The sequence below is a fragment of the Rosa rugosa genome, chromosome 6 (genome assembly GCF_958449725.1).
Source record: "Rosa rugosa chromosome 6, drRosRugo1.1, whole genome shotgun sequence".
NCBI lineage: Eukaryota > Viridiplantae > Streptophyta > Magnoliopsida > Rosales > Rosaceae > Rosa > Rosa rugosa.
The window spans coordinates 34,417,395-34,434,246 of record NC_084825.1 but is presented as its reverse complement, the minus strand read 5'-3'; the positions used below and the strand labels follow the sequence as shown (position 1 = coordinate 34,434,246).

Sequence of the window (16,852 nt, the reverse complement as noted above, 5' to 3'; positions counted from 1 at the left end):
AGCTACTAAATTTCCGATACACCATGAGGCTGGAATAGTGGTCCCATAGAAAAAGGAGACTCCTAATCCAACAAAGTTCCAACATCATTAATAAGGAAGCGTTCGCATACCAACCGGGTAACGGTTTTGAACCTATGAAGGAGTAACTTTGGTTGGCAGAATTTAGACTTTCGTAAATGACCTATGTTTGGTATGCAAAAAGTAAGGAAAATGTTTCCTGGATGAAGAGATTAAGTGTGGGAAAGTGAATCCTCCCACATCCTTAAGGGATTGCCTCACTCTGTTTGCATCACTCATTTTCCATTATTTTCTTGCATTATTTACGAATTTCCTAACAACTTTCTTGACAACTTTGTCAATCTTTTACTAGACACTGGAATAGAAAGTTTATCAAAATCTTAATTCCGATCACTTAGGAAATGTAAAGGAAGTGCTTTCCTTTTTGCTAACCAAATGGGACCTCAAAGTAAAATAATATGCACATCAAGGTCTTGTTCAAACTATTAATCAAGGTTTTCAAACCAATCTAAGTGGGAAAAGGTTCTTAACTCCTCATCACATGTGTCACTGACAAGTATACCATTCCTTGAAGAGTAACAAAAGTCACCGATGAGTGAAGACATCGTTAGGTTTTCTCGTACTTTTGAAGAGATCTCGTTCAACTATATCTATCAAGAAGAAAAATTCACAGCAAATTGTCTCACTAAGATAAAAATAGGTCTTTGTAGCGGCCGCCTGAACATTGAGATGATCCAATGATCCATTTACGTGGTAACACATTTATCAAAAAAGAAAGGAGTATATTTTGGGTATATCACAAATGATGCAAGAGTTATTTTGGCTTTTTGGATGAGTAGTACACAAGACATGATACTTAATTATCTTAGAACATCTTTAGTAATGCTAGCCATTTTTTAGTCAAATTTTAGCCAGACTAGCTAAAAAGTTATTTTGCATAGCTACTTTAGAAATACGCCAACATATCTCTATTTTAACTAGATTTGAATTTATTTTAGTTTTTTTATTTATTGAATGAAGAAAAAATAGTTTAAATGTATTTATAATTTATTTGAAATAACTTAAAACAAATGTTAAGCTACAAGTGGGTATGGAGAATGGACAAGTGGTGTAGTGATACCCCAAAAGCTAAGCTGTCCGAAATTACTCAATAATGTATATCAAGTTTTGTCATTATCAATCTAGAGGAACTAACTTCAAATGTTGAAATTCTTTCGATGTAAAGGTATCACGTGGTGGAGACTTAATTTTTATATATGAAATTGTTAATACAAAGTTTATACACATCAATGAAGGGCATCTTCTTTATGAAAAGACCTTCATATACTACCTACCACAAGAGAAACAAATTGTTTTCTACATCTACACCAAAAAGAAAACCTTCAATATGTATGAGAACCCTTGAGAATGACCAAAAGGCAATGCATTGTGATGTAACAATGTGCTATTCCTTATGGCCTTATCGTCCTTCAATCATTGTAATGCTAGCTTCATTTTTAGAGAAATTAGTATTCTCACAGTATGGTTGAGGATGATAAGCTGAGTTTTGGATAGTGAATACAGGCAGCTTAGGTTGTGGACCATCTTTCTCACTACTGAACATCAAAGCTATATCTGCCATGGTTGGCCTGTCCACAGCATTGTCTTGTACACATAGAAGCCCAATATGCATGCATTTCAGTACTTCCGATGATGAATATGAATAACCTAATATTTCATCTACTAACTCCAACCCCCTGCCTTCATTCCACAAGTTCCATGCCTGAAAAAAGTTCATGTATATGGTTTAAGCTATAAGAAAGAGCTTACTCATGAGTGCAGATTTTACATCAGAAATTAGAGTATGAACTTACATAGGCTAGAAAGCCAAGATGTTGGTCATATAAAGAGAAGCTGGTATTCTTCTTGCTGCTAATAATCTCCAAGACCAACACCCCGAAGCTATAGACATCAGATTTTTCAGAAAACATACCCCCCATGGCATACTCCGGAGACATATAGCCACTGCATAGCAAACTAATTAGTAGGTGAATAATTGACCATGTTGGAGATTATGAAGAAAATGATTATTACCGTGTTCCCACAACTTTCTGAGTATTTTCTAGATTTTGTGTTCCTTCAATTATGCGTGCCAATCCAAAATCTGAAATTTTTGGATTCATTTTCTCATCTAGGAGAATGTTGCTGACTTTCAGATCTCTATGTATTACCTTCACATAGGAATCATGATGGAGATAAAGAAGCCCTCTGGCGACACCCTGAATAATATTAAAGCGTGTCGCCCAATCAAGTACTACTCTCTTTCTCGTATCTGATCAAATAATCAATGCACCTAATTAGTGTAATCAGTAATGGTTTTTCATAAATCATGACTTCCATGCATGTTACAATGAAATATCATGAGACTGCTACCCTTTCAAAACTTGGTTAAAACCAGATTTCTAGCCTTCTTTAATTGTTGGGAAATGCAGACCCAGTTATATGAAAAGTAGTAGTAAATGCATCGTCAGAGATATCTGAACTGAACACATAGCAGAGATTATGTTGAACAGACACATTCAATATGTAATAGTTCTCTACATTATATTTAACAGACATATTCAATATCTAATATCTGAAAAAGTAGTCAATAATGGATTATTTGTCTCTTGGGTAATTTATTTCATGTGACTGCTCTATTAATAACTTTATGTTAGTATGTATTTGTGATTCCAAACCCCAAATTATGCTAAGGTTGAATTCTTCAGACTTTCTAGTCTTTTTCTTGTTAAATGAGAACAGATAGGTGAGATCTTACTTTTCAAAGAAATTTTCATGGTTGCCTCAAGTTCGACATTAACAAACAACAGAGATATTTACATTGAAATAAGAAGATAGGTGAAGATGAGTTTTGCACAGCAATTGAACATAAAACACTAATAAAACTAACCAAATAAAAAAGTATCCAAGCTTTTGTTTGGCATGAACTCATAAATCAGTAACTTCTCATCCTCTTTAATGCAGCAACCCATGATCCTAACAAGATTTTTGTGTTGAAGATTGGAGATCAACAGCATCTCATTCTTGAACTCTTCAATGCCTTGTCCTGAGCTACTAGATAGTCTTTTTACAGCTACTTCCTTCCCATCTTGTAGCATACCCTATACAAGGTCCTCAAGTTAATCATGGTGTTCATGTTTGTATTCTTCTACCTGTTACAGTGCTATATTACCCTGAAGTAAACAAGTAAGTACCTTATAAACAGGACCAAAGCCTCCTTGCCCGAGTTTATTTGTAATGCTGAAATTGTCTGTAGCAGTTAATATGGTATCAAAATCATAGATCAATAGCTTTGATGGATCATGTTTTCCAATATATTCTCCAAGAGTGTCCCTAGAAGTTGGAATCGATTCTGTTCATTCAAAGACAAGTTTTGTTAATTTGCAACTATAAATGTCAAACACCAAGTCAGAATAAAACAACAAAAGTTATGGATATCAACCAGTATATAACTATACATGCTCTTATACAGTTCTACAGGGAAGTTCTACTGATTGGATTAGTAGTCTAGTACTTCAGAAGTTCAGATAGATACTGATAAATATGCCTGTGCATCAGAATAATTGATTTCCTCTATCTCATTCTCTTACCCTTTTGGTTAGCTCGCAACCTGTGCAAACCGAACACTATGGCAACCAAGATAATCATTAAACCAATAGCTGTGAGGCTGGAAATCAACTTAATTGGCTTTCCTTCACCTGCAAATTAATTTACAATACGAAAACAAAATAAGAAAAAGATAAGATATTGCTAACTACAGCTTGCAAGCACTGCTATCATTTACCTAGTTCTCTGCGTGCTAGGCGAATATAAATATCAACTCCCCCCCTGGAAAATTTCTGTATATCAATGAGGTCTTTGGACCAGACCAAACAACCAATATTATTAACAAGTGCAAAAGCCAGGCATGAACAATTATTTAAGCACTGTATCTTGCAGTCACTGAACTCGTCTTCAAGATCCAAAGATGTAATATACTGATGATAATCTGGTACTTTTGCTCGTGTGATCTTCCAAAACCCATCATCGTTATCATCTTGTTTTCCTTGCAATGGTACTGACTTCTTATTTGTTTCTCTCGCACAGAACAATTCGGTTTTCCTTACGCATCCACCGGTCCAGTCTCCTTTGCTCCATTCCTGGTGTGATTTTGGTACAAACCCTTTCAAACACTTGCAGATTGGAGATTCAGAGATGTTGCAAACCCCATAAGGCCCACATGCTCCATAGATGTCACATCGATTAGTTTGTGCCTCGGTGGAGAGTGACCAGTTCTTACCATTTTCTGAACTCATAAGCTTCATCTTTCCCTCTGAAGAGACGTCTACATATGCGAGAGTTTTCTCAGGTAAGTTATAAGAGAAATACTTTGTTCCCTGTTCTGTATTTTCATCTAGTTTAAATCCACTAAGATATCGATCATCCATATCTAAGATGCCGATGAACTTCGATTTGTCCCATGGTCCACTTCTCCAGAAGGGAATTGACCGATTAATCCAAATGATCACTTGTCCTGGCATATCTGTTCGCCGTCCGCCTTCAGCTGTATATATCCCACTAGATGGATCACTCTCACTCTTCCAGGTAGTCAAAAAAAGGCCTTCTCCATATTTGGTAAAGTATCCCAACACCAGGTTTGGTAGCATAGTGTCACTAGGATGATGAAAGCTCTGCCATATTGATTCACCAGCTCCGATAACATCTTTGACAACAAAGTTTCCATCATCTAAAAGAATTGCAGCAACTGAACTAGTATTAGATGATGACATCTGTATAGTAACATTAGTTGACCACACAGAATTTTGCTTCCCATCTACAAGCTCCAGACTCCCATTGCTGCTAATTCTCAAACTAGCCAAGGTGTCTATAAGAGCAAAAGGCTGATCTCTGTTAGCCACCCATACCACTTTACGTGGAAATATATCCTTGTGCCATATCCCCACATACTTGTTACCAGAACTACTAGGACTGAAGAAGCCCAATTCGAATATTAGGCCAGGAGAGACTAGAGTTTGTCCCTCGGATAATGGGTGTGAAGGAGTTATGTTATATACTTCAGCGCCATACTGTGACGGAAGCAAACTGAAGGCGAATGAGAAAAACAAAATAACACTACCCAGTTGCATCCCTACCCCAATATGTTTCCCAGAAGAACAATGTTAATTATTTTCTGTTTCACAAGGATAGCTCTGCTACTGAAATCAGAGAAGCATCTAGGCCACACAGAACTTGGCGTATAGGCCAGGTAATTTAGAAAGGGCAATGATAGTTGTGCTATGCTTTCAAAGTCATGGCAGACTAATTTGAGGACCTAAGCTCCTTATAGGAGATCATATGACTCAATAATGCATTGCCCAAGACCTGCGACAATAGCCCTTGATAAGCATCAAGTTGGCAGTTTTCTTCTAGACCACAAAAAAACAAAAAGAATTGCAACTATATACACAATTATAAGAAGCCAGCTAAGAGTCTAAATCCAAGGATTGAAATATCTACGAAATTTCCAATATATCGCTTTTTCGAGGGACCGATATATCTTATGAGGTTAATATCTTATCTTCTACTATTTTTGCGAAATTTCTCCGACATCGTCAAATATCTCCGATATATTAGATATTTATGATATATCCCCGATAAAATGAAGAAATAGCTGTCAAATGTGATGGAAAAAAAAAAAAACAAAAAATAAAAAAAAAACATTCCGATTTTTTAAAATAATTTTTCTTCAAATCACTATGGACACCCATTTTCCACTAATCACATTCTTCACAAACCAATACTAATACCAACTACAATTTCAAATCTTCCTTAATTCACTACACGTTCACAGTGAGCATACAAACGTAGCAACAAATTTCCAGAAACTGTTACACCCGACAATTCCCAGAACTTTCGAACAGACTCACCATGTGATTAAACCAGATCAAGATCGGAATCCCATTTACAGGTCTGCATTCGACGAAGAACACAGCACACCCAAATTCCTCAATGTGCAACTTCTGGAAATTTAACCCTAATCAATGATCAAAGCACAACTCACAACGCAACCAAAACGGGGAACTAACCAAGGAAAGCTAGGATTGCCACCACGAGTAGTGGCTATACAAACAGCAGGACTTACCCAAACTCACCAATTCAACCCACTAAAGGAGTCGAGCTCCACCAGGTGCCAATCCATGCTCTAGGAGATCGGAGATGAACCCAGAAGCACAAGGACAGCCGCCGTGAACATTATCTCCGTCGAAGCCGAAAACACCCAAAAGAGCAACTCGATCAAAACTCAATCGAATCCAAAAACAAGTTATACCAACGTGTAGAGAATGAAGAGGAGAAGGATTTCCTCACCTCAAGTGTCGCCGGTAACGACCGGAGTCGCCGGAAAATGTCGAAATCCGCAAGAAACCCAAAACATCACAAATCGATCGAATTCAAAAACTGAACTTAGCAAGACGTAGAGCACGATGAGAGGACCAATTTCTATACCTCATGCAGCCCCGAAGATCGCCGGAAATTGCAGAAACTTCGCCGGAAAACCCGAAGCTTTCGGGCTTCCATTCTCTCTCCTCGCTCCATGCATGGACGATCCGTGACCATAGGCAGAACCACGACGAGAACGTGACCGTTTTTCGGCCGTATATTTTCCGTAAGAGGAAGTTCCGGTCGGGTTTAGTCGCCGGGTCGTCGGGCTGGAGAAACTGGTCGAGCTTTCTGATCTCCTCTCGATCCTTCTGGATCAATCTGGTGCGTTGACTCCATCTGGCCCTTTATATAATGGATTTCAACGGTGCTGATCAAGCGGTGGTTAATTTAATGGCTCTGATCGCATCAGGACAATTTCTTTTTATTTAAATGAATTTTCATAATTTCCAAACTTCGGAAATTCATAATAAATACTTCGGGTATCCGAAAAATTCTCCAAAAATTCTCATGGACTCGTCGCATCGCATACTTAATTATAGAGTCCAAACTTTTATGATTTCACATTGTGAAGAATTTTGATAATTATTCCTGAGTACCTTAATAATTACCGAGATCGTAAAATTTATTCCGAACGATCTCACTTTATCTCGATAAATTTTTCCGGGGTTCACAAATATCCCCGATATTTTTGATATCTTCATTTTTCAAAGTTCCGATAGATACGTAAATACAGATATTTTAATCCTTGGCTAAGATAATTACTGGGAAGAAAATGGAGAATTTAAAAGACGGGCACTTTTGGTTCCAACACCCATTGGCATCCCAATACTGTGTTTGAAAATGCAGCCCCAATTAGGACAGTAAATTCTGTGCAAGGCTATATACGGGAGAGAGACTGATAACAAACAAGTATCACGAGGAAAAAATGGAAAGGACTTTAAAAAAAGAGTCAAAGAGTGCTTGAAATTGTCAGGAGGGAAGTGAACAGGGGCTGGCGATGTACCGCGCTCGGATGTGGAAAGCTCACAAGCTGGTTCGCCACTCGACTCGAGACGTGGACCATTGCGGATTGCGGCGGCCAAAGTCTGGGATGTTGATATGCCCATCTAGACGTTGTTGATGCGATCATGGTAGGCAACATTCGCCGTCTCGGTGTGCTACGACATCATGTTCCTCATAATATAATTTAATCAATGAGGGCAGTAAATTTACCTTAGCAAAAATCTTTCTTCTGTAGGGATCTTCACCTAATACTGATCTTCAAATTTCTTCTCAAATCTCTCCTAATTTAAAGGCTCGTGCCAAAATTTAGACGCTTAAATTACCTCTTAAGATTAAAATTTTTGCTTGGTTATTGTTGCAAGCTGTATAATTCTAATAGACTTCTTGTTTCAGTAATGTAATTGATCTATGCTCTTTTTGTAAGGCTAATAGTGAAACTATTAGTTAAAATTGTATATAGGTTGAGGATATGTGTGCTGTATTGTGCTCCACATATGTCTTTGGGATCACAGGTTATTAGAGCTTAGTTGTCTTTCAATTCTACACAGTCAAGGATGCCTAGTGAAAGTGACGTTGTTTATGCTAAAGATCTAATACATGTGCTGAAAAAGAAGCACACTCTAAAGGTTACAAAAGCATGGTGAGAGTTTTCACTTCAGTAGTAATTGATATACAATCTAGCCTCAATATAGGTGTCAACTATTATTTTGGTGAATTATAAACTTACAACTTTTTTTACGCTTTGACTAAAAAAAAAGTGTTTTATCTTGAAGCTTGTGAGTCTGGGAGTATGTTTGAGGGTTTGCTTCCAAAGAATATGAACATTTAAGCTACTACAGCAGAAAATGCAGAAGAGAGTAGTTATACTACACTTGTACTTGTGTTCTGAAACTGCACTCGTCATCGTCTAATCCTGCTACTGCACTCGCTACACTTATACCCGTCTAGTTCTGCTATTGCACTCTTACTGATCTTGTTCTGCTACTGCATTCGTACTCGTCCAGTTCTGCTACAGCAATCGTACTCGTCCAGTTCTGCTACTGCACTCGTACTCCTCCAGTTCTGCTATTGCACTCATACCCCTCCAGTTCTACTATTTCTTTAGAGTAGTAGCAGTAGCAGAACTGGTAGAAGTTACTACCAGCTCCACTGTTCAACTCGAACAAGTCGTAACTCGGACCCTGGTCATCAAACCGCCACAACTCGCCGATTTTGGACGAGTCAGACTGTGAGCCCTGGAGATTTATTTGTCGAGCTAAGTTGAAATCGTTGACGAATTAATTTACGATCTCATATTTCTAAGTGCTCGAGAATATTTTTAAAAATTTTTCACAAGTTGAAATTCTTGGTTTAAGAGTTTGATAATAAAGTACGCGACAAGACGAGGTTGTGGGAATTTTTGGGGATTTTTCGGATACTCGAGCTAATTTTTTTGAATTTTGGAAGTTTATCAAGGTTCCTTGGAAAGTTTATTTGATTCTTAACGATATTTAGCATCTTCATGCTAGTTTTTCAAATATTTCTTTTCGGCATATCTTCCGAGAAGCCAATATGGTAGCAGATCAGTTTAAAGATTTAGGTCAAAATGTTGTCTAAATAGAGTTAATTAGTTATTCCATATGTAAATTTTGATAAAGTGGGATCTCGAGATAATTTATTTTCATGTTAAAAAAAATAGAAAATTAAGTATAAGTAACAGACTAAATTTTAAAAAACAGAAAACTCATCTTGTATAATATTTATACAAATAAGGACACAAAGCTTAGGCCCAAGGAGAATGAAGTTGACCTAATCTCTGAGATTTCATGCGTAATTACGAATTAATACAATTTTTCGTTAAAATTACTATGATGTCATTGTCAAAAGGTTAGGATTTTTTTTTAATTTTCTTAAATAATTTTCTTGATTAAAAGAAGAAAATTGCCTTCGACTTGAAGTTGATGAATACCAAGCCGTTTAACCCATAACATACCTGCCTTTACCTATAGATTCAGCATAACCAACAGAGAAATAACCAACAAAAATAGAACCTGCAACAGTAACTGATCCATTGTTATCGCGAATCACAAATCCTGCAGAAGCTTTTTCAACAACAAATAATGAGCCATCAAAAATTAATTTATAACAAATATCATTAGGTGTGTTCTAACCAATCAATTGTTTGTGATGATTGTTATATTTCCACGAGGCAATCTTATTGGCATTCCAAAATTCTTGAAGAAATTGATTAATAGTTTTTTTTTAATAGGGTTGATTTTATTAATAATCAAATCATGATAGACATGTCAGAGTTTAACAGAACTTACATAAAAAATTTCGGGATAAACCGGATAAAATCTATCTAAGCCACAATTAAACTCATTAAGATCTAAAGGGACGCTCGCTGAACAGCAAGCCTAACCTAAGCAAGAATAATTTCGCCCTCTAAGGAAAAAAATATTCATCTAGTCTAATCTGCCAAGGACGCAATTGTGGTACAAATATCAATTAAAAATGTCTTAGAAAAGCTTATAGAAATTACCTCTACCACAAAGGCTCGCGTCCATAATGTCTTGGTTTATTGAAACCCTAAGCATGTACCTTCTCCTTCCCCTTGGGGTCAGAGTTAGTACCTGTCTCAGGCTCTTCAGTATCCAACAACCTCGGCATCAAGTTGGTCCTCTTGCTTTCCAACTCTCCATCTTGAGACTTAGGCTTGTTCCGACGACTCTTAGGTTGTTCCTTCTTCTTCGGAGTCTTCCTAACAGTAAACGGGACCTCCACAAGTTCACCAAGATGAAACTCATGAGGTATCACCGCCAAGCTAGGGTTTAGCCGCTTCTCCAATGCAAGCTCCACTCACCCTGACACCATTTGCGCACCCCAATACTGCGCTTCTTGTAGCAGTAGGCCCATGTGCACTAGCAGATGCAGGCCCACCCATCTCCACAAGCTCAGCAGGTCCATCACCTGTCCCCACCAGCCCAGCAACCACATCAGCCACCTTAGCTCTTGGAGGCCCAAAATTCGGTTATATTTTCCAAGAAATTGATTAATATGAAAAACAACATTCTTGAATAATTGTAGGTTTGCTTTTGCTGAAATAGCAACTTATTTCTTTGATCCCACAATTCCAACATATTGTAAATATTTTTCGATCAAAAGAGTTGACTCGTGTTGTAGTGAGTATCAATCCACTTAATTAAAGAAGGGGAATGAACAGGATTTAAAAGCAGACGAAAACATGTTTCACGTTAGTCACGATACAAAAATGAAAACCCTAGTTGTGCTGGTTCTCGCACAATTACTAACGCCACCTTCTCAGGCTGGTGATGAACCTGTTGGCTCCGGCCGGCTTCCAATCCCAAGGCTTTTGGGTCCGATCCTCTTCTTACCTTCTAGGCATGATGCTTCTGGTTTATTATTGGTTAGACTGATCCTGTGGTTGGTTAGCTTGTCATGGTGGCTCAATGGCAACTTGAGTCTGGGTGGTAACCCGATTTCCAGATCTCTGGGCATGGGTTGCAGCTTGGCTGTCTCGAAGTTGTTTTGTTCACAACTCTTAATACCAGAGGCAGCTCGACTTTGTGACCTTGCTTCTGTTCAATGCGAAAGAGGTATCGGTGATGGTGGCGGTGGCCACGGAGTCTGGTTGCCCTTCCCTAGTGCTATGGGTTAGTCTGTGGCAACCCGGCGATGGTTTCTGGGAAGTGGTAGGCCGCAACAGGGCAGTTCGTGGCTTTGGTGGTGGCTCTGCTGCTGCAATGGAAGCTATTGACTGTCCTACGATCGGAGGTGAACTGTGGCAGTGGTGCTACTGCCCTAGTGTTTTGGGCCCAAATTGGTTAGGGCAAACTGTTGGTCCCATGCTTCAGGCTCTTGGCAATGGGCTCCTCAATGTTGTTATGGGCTAGAAAATGCAGATGAAAGAAGTGCATAATGGGCTTGGGCTCTTCACTAATGAGTCAATTCGGATCTTCAAGAGTTTGGGCAGCTATAAGGCCCACTTCACCCTGCTGTTCGACCCTATCTCTCAATGGACTGGACAATTGTTTTCGACAAAATCTCCTAGCCCTTGCTTGAAGGGCAAATGCACAAACTAGGTATATGTGGTGCTAGGCCTATGCACTATGTCTTAGTGTCTCCATAGTCATAGGCTCGCTTTAATAAGTGAGCGATTAGTTCAAATATAGGTGGTCTATCCCTATGTATCACAGTAGTTCTCTTACTACAACTTCTTGATCTGTCTAGTTAAAGGCAGCAGAAGGATATGTAATGGTCATCTTGGCATGCGTTTAATGAAATCCACATTTACTCAAAAAAAAAAAAAAAAGGATTTAAAAGCAAACAAGGAATTCCATAAACTTGCTGCATAAGAGCGATACAGGAAAAAAAAAAGATTTAATTACTTGTCTCAAATCTTGGTTGCAGATTGTAACAATGTCCAAAAGAAAAAAAAGAAAGGAAAAAAAAAAAAAATCTTGGTTGCAAATAGTAGCTTTTACCACCAAAGAAATTTAGCTTCAGTCTTGAAAACGCAGTCTTTGATCCTTTCTCAGTCTCAATTCTCTCCAACCCCCTAAAGCAAACAACTTTTTTCGTCTCTTTCACCTTCACTGAAGTCGATTCTATTGAGACTTGAATGGACTCCATGGATGAGGCGGAGTCAGAACCGCCGCCGCCGCCGCCGTCACTACCACCACTATCAAACCTTATTCTCTCCCTTGAACAAGCCACCCTCATGGCCAAGCAGCTCCCTTCCACCTCCGACCCAACTCACCTCCTCCACATCCACTCCTCCCTCCACCAAGCCCACCACCACCTCTCCACCTTCCTCTCCACAACCCACATCCCCCAGCCGCCTCCCGCCGCCGAGAACTCCCTCTCCTCCGCCACCGGTAATGATCCGATGGACTTCGGCGGCGATGAGGAGAATTCCAAGAGCACAATTGAGAGGGTGGAGGAGCAGATGAGGAGCTGCTTTATTAAGAATAAGAGGGGGAGGAAGAGGCAGCTTTCGCCGTCTGCGGCGGCTGTGGCGGAGGAGAGGCGGCTCAATGGTGATGGGCTTGTGGGGAATGTGGTGGGTTTTGATCCTCATGAAACCAGGTCGAGGGCATTGGAGCTTGTGTACCAGTTTCATTTGTGAAAAATTGAAAATGAAGCAGAGCAGAAACAGGGGAAAACAGAGGAGGTGTGTTGCATTTGGATGATGAGCTTACAAGAAATGATTTGGTTTGTCTTCTATGAGTAGCTTCCTGGAATATAAATGCTTAGCATTGTGAACTTGAATGATTATGTAGATTGTAGGCGAATATCAATAGCATGTTGAATGAGAAAATTGTTCTGCGACTTCAATTGGTATTGATCCTCTTACTGATTCTTACAACAAACACAGTTTCATGTCCACTACAATATACAATTTGGTATATCTTAAAAATGGGATACAAATGTGTCTCTCAGTCTTAATATGAGAAACATTTATACAATACAATACACGAATCATGATCACTATTTCGACTATGAACATGGTTTAGGGACTAAAGAACTGATGATTCTGCTTAAGTAGTACTGATAGGGCCCCTGAAAACCAGTTTTGCAGAACAAGTCTGCTAACGATCCATTTCTTTTCCCATTTGCCCGTTCCATCAGCAGAATAATGGAATTTGTCCAGCTTGCCTTGTATACTGTTGCGTTCACTCTTCGAAATATGCAGTATCTGGGGAACTGGCTAGCTTGCATTTGATACCACAGGTCTTCCAGGGAAAGCACAAATAGCTACTCCTTCACAATCAAATTATGCAACTTCACAAAATCATCCGTGGTTAGCTCTTCTGGTCTTGACTGCAAGACAATCATAAAAATTAAGTAGCAGAACAGATTCCAGGATCCATGGGATTACGAACGCTTTTTGCACATATTGCTAAGCAGTACCGTGGCAGGTCGACCAACATTTTCCAAAGCACTTTCAATCTCCGAGGGCGTGCATATGTGCTGAAGTGATTTCCGCAACATTTTGCGTTTCCCATTAAAAGCTGAATTGACCTGCGTCAATATACAACAGGTTAAGCACTCTAGTGAGTAAAGGAAAACTTCACAAAAAGAAGCAATGTCCAGTTGATCTTGCTGGCAACAAAAAAATCTACAAAAGGGAAATACCCTATCCTAACTTGTGACCTGTTGGAGAGTGAAATGATATTGCTGTTCTAACTAGAATGACTATTGAAACCATAAATCCGACTGCCGTGTCTAAGAAATTTCAAAGGTTCGATATTCCTGACAGGACTCTCTAAGCAATATATTCTGAAAATTATATATTAGCATCTGGAGATAGGAAACCACCATTGAGAAGAAGCTTTTAGTAGAGGAAACTGGGGGATACTGTGTAGGTTGCTTCAGCCTAAACTTAACAACAGCAGCATCAACCTGAAGCATAAGATAAATCAGGTCAATTTCCATATTTGGTACTCCAGTTTTGGCAGTATTCTGTTTAAAAGATTCAATAAAATTGTGCGGTTATGTTATCAACTCATTCCAAAAAAGGAACAAGTGTATTACTAGCACTGTTAAATCACACATGTTATGTGAGATAAATTACTTACATTAGGCTGAGGAAAGAAGTTTGTCCTGGGGACCTTAAATTTAAATTCAGGATCTGAAAGGAGAAAATCACAAAGACAAACAAAAATCGAATAAAATTCCAACAAAATTTTGAGATAATAACCTTAATTACAGAGCATCTAGAACCCTCCTGCACCCGACATAGCCAACTTGTCCTTGTAATATTTATTAGCTCCTAGTAGTGTTAATAGTCATTACTGATTAAAGAAAATGAGAATACACTTGCATCTTATCAAATTATAGCTTCTGCTTTGCTACACCATCAAGAGCTTTAAATGATTTACTTAAATGATCAATTGGCTACCATGTCCAATTTAAATAGAAATCAAATTGACATACCTGAATAGAAATTGACAAAGACATTGATAGGCCGGTACTCAGATGTCCGCAGATATGACTCCACCAAGCGGAAAGCTGTCTCCTCCTAAAATTATATATCATTGTAGCAGAAGGAATCATATCATGATCATATTAGATCCATAACTTGAGAGCCGAGGCACTGTAAAAGTCTAGAGTGCTTTGATATTTATCGTCCTAGAAGATCAGAAATTGTACACTCTTGTATTAAGCTTGTTAGCTAGTCACCCGATGATGATAACATGATCACAACAGTAAAAGGAATATGAAATATGAATAGAAGGAGTAAACAATTACAATCATAGATCACAGAATAATGCTAACCTGGAGTAAGAGAACTACTTCAGAGAAGATGTCACCCATTGGAAGAAGTTGTTTGACTACATCTGTACTTATATTAAAGGGTATATTAGCGACTACCTGCAATCCAGGAACTCAATTAGTCCATTTGATGCTTTACAAAAGTAGGACGAAGACTTGGGAAACTGTAAACAAGGGACCAACTGCTCCCATTTGAGCAAATTCATTTAAGCAAACAAGTATAATTCTTACTTTTGCATGTCTTGAACTTGCACCGGATGACTCTATACTTCTCAATAATGATGACATGTGTGAATGAATATGACATTTGACAAAGTCCTCTTGTAGAACCTACAGATTGACAACACAATATCAGCAGAAAGAATTCAAACACAGAAGAAGAGAAATTCAAATGATGTTACTTTAGAGACAAATAAATTCCAATTTTGTTTAGAACGCCACAGAAGTTGTAATTTTCTGACTTCATTTCATACTACATAACACAAAGCGAAATATCACCAAAGTATGGTTTACCTTCAACTGACCAGTCTGCGCAAATCTTTCGCTTACAAGAGTAGCCATGTATGGATCCTAAAGCTCATAAAACATAAGTGTTAAGTTTCATACAGAAATAGGAAAGCATATTCACTAATTATTTTACATCTTTCCCAACCAAAACAAAATCACATTACAAAAACTTGTAGAGCTCATAAGCAATAAAGTAGCAACCTTTTCGATTGCGAGCACAGTTGCACCAGCATTGATAAGAACATTAGTCAAAGAACCAGTTCCCGGCCCAATTTCCAACACCACATCACCTTCCCCAACTTCGGCCGCAGCCACAAGCTGGTCATTGATCTCTGAGTCCAACATATAATGCTGCAAATGCACACAAAACCCACCAACCAAATTCAAAACCCAGTAACTAAACCAAATAACTACTTACAATTCACAGCTGACAATACACAATTGGGTCCAAACTAGCATCTTATCTTCCCAACCACCTTATCTTAGCAACCAAGCAGAGAACACAAAATTGACTAAAACAGGAAACTTTTTTGTGAAGATTGGAAAAACCTGGCCGAGTGATTTTCTGGGGAAGCGGCCTTTGGAGTTGAGAGCTGTAAGAGTGGCGTGGTAGTCATCAGGGTTTTTTCTTCTTCCTCCTGTTTTTCGTGTTGTTTTGGCGCAAGCTGTTATGTAAGTTGGTGTGGATTTTCGTGCGCCGGGGGTGCTATTATGCGCCGGGAGTGAGGGTCTCAGTGTGGGTTTTGGGTTTTGTAGGGAAGATATTGGCGGGAGAGATTGCTGAAGAAGAAGAAGATGAGGTGCTGAATTCATGTCTGTCTCTGTTGCTGGGTTGAGGACTGAGGAGTGAGACTAGACTAAAGGCTCGTCCCAAGAAATCAATCTTCAACGACAGGTCGTTCTTTATGTTTTCCCAACCAAACACGTCATGCAGTTCAAGGTAGGCTACGGGTGGTACTATTCAGTATTCACACCTCCTTTTTCTCTATTCACACCTTTCTTCAAATTTTCTATTACTTTAATTCAATTTTTTTTTTTTTTATAAATTACTCTAACTACATTTCCTTGGAAATCTGTTTATTTTTTATTTTATTTTTTCTATTTGGCAATTCAATCATGAATTAAACATTATTATACAATAAATTATTTTTTTTTACCTATAAATGAAGGAAAAATAAGTGGAATGACCTATATTATTAGACAAAGAATATGCTTCCCAGGTAATCACTTTCACCCAACTGAATCCAAATTGTAAAGGTTGTCCTCATACTTTGCAAAGTACGAAACTCAATGTTTGTTTGTTTATGACTCTTAATCCAAGTGCATCATCCTCAAATCAAAAAAGAAAAAAAAGGAATTAGCGTTTTATCCACTTCAGCCACAAGCTTTCACACTGCAACTGATGATGCACACAAAATTTGGAGATGCTCTAGATAATATTGAATGCAATGAGTTGCAATTTTCGTGTGAAGACAAAATTATGATTTACTAGCATAATATAGTAAAACAAATCATGTTTATAATCATAAGGCCATCATTATTAGGATGTTGTAAAGTTCTATAGTTCCTCGATGGATTTAAATACATC

General features: G+C 38.4%; 3 protein-coding genes across 6 annotated transcripts; 1 reads left to right on the top strand and 2 right to left on the bottom strand.

Annotated features, from left to right (window-relative positions):
• Window positions 1-1,236: 1,236 nt before the first annotated feature.
• LOC133715038 (G-type lectin S-receptor-like serine/threonine-protein kinase SD1-29) lies at window positions 1,237-6,780 on the bottom strand. Of its 3 annotated transcripts, none has more exons than XM_062141347.1 (9): window positions 6,179-6,780; window positions 5,964-6,070; window positions 3,842-5,418; window positions 3,648-3,755; window positions 3,252-3,409; window positions 2,948-3,158; window positions 2,092-2,329; window positions 1,872-2,022; window positions 1,237-1,780 (listed from the first exon to the last, which is right to left on the bottom strand). In XM_062141347.1, exons 3-9 carry the CDS (start codon window positions 5,181-5,183, stop codon window positions 1,478-1,480), a joined length of 2,511 nt encoding a protein of 836 aa, XP_061997331.1. In that variant the 5' UTR covers window positions 5,184-5,418; window positions 5,964-6,070; window positions 6,179-6,780; the 3' UTR covers window positions 1,237-1,477. The 3 variants fall into 3 exon arrangements, with proteins under 3 accessions (XP_061997331.1, XP_061997332.1, XP_061997333.1); XM_062141348.1 differs by having other exon boundaries at window positions 5,964-6,056; XM_062141349.1 differs by having other exon boundaries at window positions 6,189-6,780.
• A 5,137-nt stretch (window positions 6,781-11,917) lies between these two features.
• On the top strand, window positions 11,918-12,816 carry LOC133715040 (uncharacterized). Its single transcript, XM_062141353.1, has one exon. The coding sequence runs from the start codon at window positions 12,101-12,103 to the stop codon at window positions 12,605-12,607; it is 507 nt and encodes a 168-aa protein (XP_061997337.1). The 5' UTR covers window positions 11,918-12,100; the 3' UTR covers window positions 12,608-12,816.
• Window positions 12,817-12,835: 19 nt separating this feature from the next.
• Window positions 12,836-16,124, bottom strand: LOC133715039 (ribosomal RNA small subunit methyltransferase, chloroplastic). 2 transcript variants are annotated; one of them, XM_062141350.1, is made up of 10 exons: window positions 15,814-16,124; window positions 15,466-15,615; window positions 15,271-15,327; window positions 14,989-15,087; window positions 14,761-14,856; window positions 14,419-14,503; window positions 14,061-14,113; window positions 13,801-13,884; window positions 13,393-13,503; window positions 12,836-13,302 (listed from the first exon to the last, which is right to left on the bottom strand). In XM_062141350.1, exons 1-10 carry the CDS (start codon window positions 16,075-16,077, stop codon window positions 13,237-13,239), a joined length of 1,065 nt encoding a protein of 354 aa, XP_061997334.1. In that variant the 5' UTR covers window positions 16,078-16,124; the 3' UTR covers window positions 12,836-13,236. The 2 variants fall into 2 exon arrangements, with proteins under 2 accessions (XP_061997334.1, XP_061997336.1); XM_062141352.1 differs by having other exon boundaries at window positions 12,836-13,297.
• Between the last annotated feature and the right edge of the window lie 728 nt (window positions 16,125-16,852).